Raw genomic sequence first — 6,000 nt, forward strand, 5'->3', positions numbered from 1 at the left:
GGGGCTTAAAGTTGTCTCAGTTGACGTGGAGATTGATTCCTGATTAGTTTCAATATTTTATCCCATATTGATTGAAGATTTTGGAATTATCAAAAGATTATTTTTGGGAGACGGAGCAAAGTTTTTTTTTGAAGAATATCTTGGACATTTTCTCTCATTACTCTTGTTCCTCGGAAGGTTAGATAAATTGAGTTAGTTATTGAGAGGACCGAACATATAAGGTTTTTGGAAACAATAGGCTCTCCATTCATTCATGCTTATTTTTCTTAACCTTTTGAGACCATGTTAAATAGTTTTGTTTGTATGTTGCATTGCACAAGAGACTCTCAGTGCTGATTTCATACAGCCTTTTAGGGAATACCGATTTAAGATTGGCATTTGGCACCTAACCTAACAATGATTTATAATTTAAACTGTGCACCTGTTTGTAAATTCCCTTGTCTGACACGAGTGCCCTCAGAGACTGCTTTCCCTACACTGGCATCAAAATATTTTTATGGTTAAGCCATCACAGATTCTGGTTTTTGCAGCATTTTGCGAAAGAGTATTCATCGTCTGGGCGAAAGAAAAGTTTGACCCTTGAATCCAAGTACCGGCAAATATACGGCGTTGGCTTTGGACGTACTAATAACAGGATATTCACCAAACACTTCAGGGAAGGGATAGCAAGGAAAAGGAGAGATGAAAGGGTAAGGATTTGTACATTTAGAAATTAATTTTTGATCTGATTGGTATTTAGTTGATGGAAACTGAATTTCCATGTTGCTGATTTAATGTGTGCTGCATACTTGACCTTCCATTTTCCCACTATTAGTTTATATTTCCTCTTTTCTTCTTTTTCTGCTACCATATGCAATTCCCCTGACAAAAGTTGGAAGACTAATCTATTCCTGATATGTTGGTTTCATTCTTAAAAGGACCATTGGGGTTGTTCTTTGACTTCTTGGAGGGGGAGACGGAGGGAGACAGTCACCTCCAAATGTAGCATAAAACAGCTATTATCAAGTACATTTTGTTGAAATATTACAACATATAATCCCTGTATGTTGAAACAAAATTTGCAATGCTAATGTATCTCAATACTTGAAAACTTGAACTTCATCCTGTTATAGTAAAAAGCAACAGAAGGTTGTTTCTGCTTCACTTGTCACAGTAGAACACTTGCTGGCTGACCCTTTCTGCACTAGTCTGTTGCTGTCCTCTGGCTGCTTTTATCTCCGTGTTGCTTGTGATCATCTCTGAGATATCACTGAAGCTTAATGGTGAAAGTAGAATTTCCATCCTGAGATATAGCTAGCAGTGTAATCCTTCTAAACATTTTTTTATTTGTTTCATGGGATGTGGGTGTCGTGCCAAGGCCAGCATTTATTGCCCATCCCTAATTGCCCTTGACGACTGAGTGGCTTGCTAGACCATTTCAGAGGGCAGTTAAGAGTCAACCACATTGCTGTGGGTCTGGAATCACATGTAAGCCAGACCAAATAAGGACAGCAGATTTCCTTCCCGAAAGGACATTAGTGAACCAGGTAGGTTTTTATGACTGTTGATAGTTTCATGGCACCATTGCTGAAACTAGCTTTCAATTCCATATTTTTTATTTATTAATTGAATTTAAATTCCACTAGCTGCTGTGGTGGGAGTTGAACCAGTGTCCTTGGGCATTAGCCTGGGCCTCTGGATTATTAGATCATTGCCACTACGCCACCATCTGAAGAGAGCAACATAAATACTAGAGTGAATAGTTTTTGGTTACAAGTCTGTCACTAATGACAAGGTGAGAGGGATTTGAGGTGTTCAGTTCAGAGTATTTCACAACATTAAATACATTTTAAATGATTTATTTTTCTCCTTTAAGAGCATTGGTGCTTATATTTAGTGATATTGAGAGTATCAGTGCTACATTCAGTGTTGTGAACTTTCAAATGGTACAATTATTTCATGTAAAATATCTTCACAGTGGGTTAAATTTTAATAATTTCGAATTTCAAGTTTTCCACCAAGTGACTTCCAAGATTGCGTAATTTCCAGTTGACCTTTTGGTTTATTTTGTGTCCTTTTAATTTCTTGTTTTGAAGAAATAATGTATTGATGGTTACAAATGCAGTTTAATGTTGCTTCACTTGCGTCATCTACGTGATCTCCAATATGAAAGCAGTGGGAGTAACAGTACAACTCTGCATAGTTCAGTGTAAGTTCCAAATGCATCATGAATTGGAATTCTGTTGCAATGATAAGACCCCTTGCCCTTCTCTGCTGTGACCCTCCTCCCGATATAAAACATTGTGGTACTTGGATAGTTTATAATTATAATATTTTCTTTCTTGACTAGGAATTACCCAGCAGTACTACAGACAAATAACTGATGTATCTATCGGAAAATGGAAGAGCTCGGATCCACATGCATATTTGTGATGTAAATCTCCAGAGTACTTCACACATTTCAATTGAAATAAATCCATATAGCCATTGCAGACTGCTGTGATTGCTGTGGTTTGTTCACCTTGTTCTACTGTAGTTAGTGGCGCATAAAATATTTTTTCAACGTGCCCTAGATAATCTGGGCATTGATTAAAATACTGTCTTGACAGCCCGATTTGATACATGCCCACTGTTCTCCAATTTTAACCTCAATTGTATCCTCCTCTTCTGCCGTCCACTCTATTCTTCAGACATGTTCACAGTATAAAAACTACAAATATTGGGATTAAACACTGATCCATTTAAATGTTATCAAAACAATAATACACCAGGGTTAGATTGTGCTTTGCAAAGCACGAGGTGTCGATCGGTGATTGATTGTAGGGGGATGTTTAAATGTTAAACTTGTGGATCTCTGTGATTTTTGCCCTTGGCCGTAGGAGACTGAACAGGAGATGGTGCTTGGTGTACTCCTAAATAAAATTACGTGTTTTCAGTTATTTATATTGTAGACCTTATGGTTGAGTTGATTTACCTTAAGGGAAGGGGTAGTGCATCTCCAGCTACTGTCAGCCTTTGATTGTGTATGTGCAAATAAACAGTATGTTAATGTTTCGGTGTGAGAGATGTAGTTGTTTGGGACCTTGTAACTCTTTACTGTTCTATTCTGGTGAGCATTATTCTCCAATGGTACCCTTGTGTGTGGGGTTAACAGTGGAGATGATTTCAATCAAGAAGTGGGGTGAAACTGGAGTGTGGGAAAAAAGGGATTAAAAACAAGAAAGGCAAAACTAGCAATACAACAGAAAGGGGATGGCACAAGACTATAGCAAATAACGTAAAAGGGTGAGGCATTGAAGAGCAAGCAAAAGGCAAAGAATAGGATGAGTTGTGAATGGCAGAATTATTTACTTTTTAATGTCCTTTAGTCTGTGTCCCTTTGATTTCACTAATATCACTTAATGGTGTGTCACCTGTCTTGCTTTGTGTATAGCAGGCTAAGATAAGTTCTTGCACTTCCAGGTTGCGTGCATGTGGGAATATCTCCATTCCTGCACCTGTTCTGCTTTCCAGTTTGTTCAGATACCTATGCTACACCTTTTCTCAGTTGTCGAGTGCTGTGCAGCAGAGGTTGTGCCCATTGACTTTATTTCCAAAAAGTGAAGTTTGGTAGTGAGGAGAAGGAAGAATTTGTTAAAATTAAGTGCATGGGGGTTTCCCCTCCAGACTAAAATGGCAATGTTTGTGAATGACTAATTAAAAACAACCTTCTTTCCTATACATTATTCTTAAAAGTGTGGAATAATTCCATTGGGTAACTAGTCGACATTTAATTGTTACACAACTTGAAATTTTGAATTCAGTATCTTGCACTTGGATGAAGCACAATTATATTGGTGTATTTCCTGTTTTTGAACAGTTGCAGAAATTCTGTTGATTAGACTACCTGTTTTTGTGAACTTCATTTGGTTTCATTATTGATTACCTTTAAATGCCAAGTGCTGTCCTTTTGAGCATTGTAGCTATCTTTACGTTTACTGGAGCAACACATGCTATGTTTCCATTGAGATTTTCGATACTTCATCCATGGCTGCACTCTTCAACCATGTATGGCAGTAACATAAGGTGACACATATTGGGTGACACTGAATCATTTCAAAACCTTAATCTCTAAAGTTCCATGCAAACATCCACCTTGTATGGAGGGATTGACTTTAAAAAAATTTATTGAACAAGTCTAATGACTTAAGTATGCAGGATACATGTAACAAATTGAAACAGTTCTATATCCTATTTCTCTTTTTTTTCACATCTCTAGAAAATTGTACAAATGTAATAGTTACTTGGATCATAAAAGTCATTTGGAACAGTGATTTACCAAGCATGTGATCCTTTCCAATATGCTGTCCAATTGTCCAATAACCAACTCGAGACAAACTGATTTGAAGAATCATTCCTTGAATCCTTTCACTGCAGATTGTTTTGATTGCATTACTGTTGCTTTTCTGTGCATTGAAATGACTACATGGCAACAGTTTAATAGCTTTCTAGTGGTTGACCATGCATAGTTACGTTTTACTTTAAACTGTTTTAGTATCCAAAGCTATGAAACACAGGTGGCAAGAGCTGGTTGAAATTCATATTGGGAGTTTTATGAAACCATATTCTTGCACTACCGTGGCCACGTACATTTATTGTCATTGCTTTTAGTTCTGTTGTCTTTAAGGAACGCATACCTCAATGTGCTGTTGTTTAAGCCACTTGTTTATTGCATTAAACTTCAATCTGTTGCTTTAAACTTGTGTACTTGTGTTGTGTACTTGGACTATCGTTCATGCACTAATTTCATACCACTGGAGCCTTGCAACTTTTAAATGAGACGTCCTGTACACTCAGCACAACCAATAACAAGCACATTTAAAGATTCACATCTATTGAATGTCTTATTGTGGAGTGAATTTTAAAAGTATATAAATTAATCTCACTACATCCTCGCCCTCTGGAGCTCCCCAAAACACTTTACCTTACTACACCTTTCTACCTTCAAAAGCTTTTTTAAAAAATTTGACTGTCCGACCATGTCTTTGGTCTTCCACAGATTGCATCGCCCCAGTTGCCTCAATCCTTGTTCATTTCTTCCAATGATCTTCCCTCTGCCATTTAAAGTACCATGAAAGACCTTTTACAGGAAGATTGTTACTTAATAAAGTTCCTCTAGTTATATTAGCTGATTCTTCAATCCTTTGAATCAACTGGAAATGCTTCCAGGAAGAGGGATAATTGAACTGTTGAGAGAAGGAGAGGAGACAGAATCTACCTGAGAAATCATCTCAAAGCAAGGGGTTGGGTGAGAAAGCGGAATTCAGATCAGCAGGGATCTGGAGGATTGAAGCATGAGACAGTTGGGTAACCTCAGGGACAGGAGAGGATTGTGGATGGACCACAGGAGCAGGAGTAGGTCATTCAGCCCATCGAGCCTGCTCCACCATTCAATACAATCATGGCTTGTCATCCACTTCAATGCCTTTTTCCCACACTATCCCCCTTTATGTCATTGATGGGAACAGGATGGGGAATGCAGTCAGAGGTTACTGCAAAAAGGGGAAAATAAAGTAGGATAGGGAGTCTCCAAGGGGGAGCTGCGGCCAGTGGGAGTGACAAAATAGGGGAAAATGGAAAGGTATTTAACAACTGGCTTGGAACCAGATATGCAGGCAGAAGGATTAATGCCTTTTTCTTTTGCCTAATAAAAATTTATCGATTCCTGTCTTAAAATTTTCTATTGTCCCCATGATCCACTGCTTTTTGGAGGAGAGTTTCAGATTTACACAATTTGTGTGAAAAAGTGCTTCCTCATTTTGCTCCCAAATGAGGCAGAAGGATTGATGGAGATGCAGCAGTGGTGAATGAATGGGGAGTTAAAGCTGCTTTCAGTATCGGAAAGGGTGAAGACAGCTTTGTGGTGTTCAGTGCATCATTTAGTGCTCATTGGAGAGATCTGTGATTCCTGCTCAGCCAGGGGACTCTAGGGTGGTGGGGGGGGGGGGTGAGGGTACAGGGTGTGATGTGGCAATAAAGTCA

At 38.5% G+C, this 6,000-nt stretch overlaps 1 protein-coding gene across 2 annotated transcripts in view; it reads left to right on the top strand.

Annotated features, from left to right (window-relative positions):
* LOC137374284 (BCLAF1 and THRAP3 family member 3-like) overlaps positions 1–4,717 on the top strand; it is a 70,614-nt gene extending 65,897 nt beyond the window's left edge. For both annotated transcript variants that reach the window (XM_068040089.1, XM_068040088.1), the window contains exons 11-12: positions 531–689; positions 2,330–4,717. In XM_068040089.1, the coding sequence (XP_067896190.1) occupies positions 531–689; positions 2,330–2,359 (189 nt within the window). In that variant the 3' untranslated portion in view covers positions 2,360–4,717. The remainder of the gene's footprint in view (positions 1–530; positions 690–2,329) is intronic.
* The last annotated feature ends 1,283 nt before the right edge of the window (positions 4,718–6,000 follow it).

This window comes from Heterodontus francisci, chromosome 10 (genome assembly GCF_036365525.1).
Source record: "Heterodontus francisci isolate sHetFra1 chromosome 10, sHetFra1.hap1, whole genome shotgun sequence".
In the NCBI taxonomy this organism is placed as follows: domain Eukaryota; kingdom Metazoa; phylum Chordata; class Chondrichthyes; order Heterodontiformes; family Heterodontidae; genus Heterodontus; species Heterodontus francisci.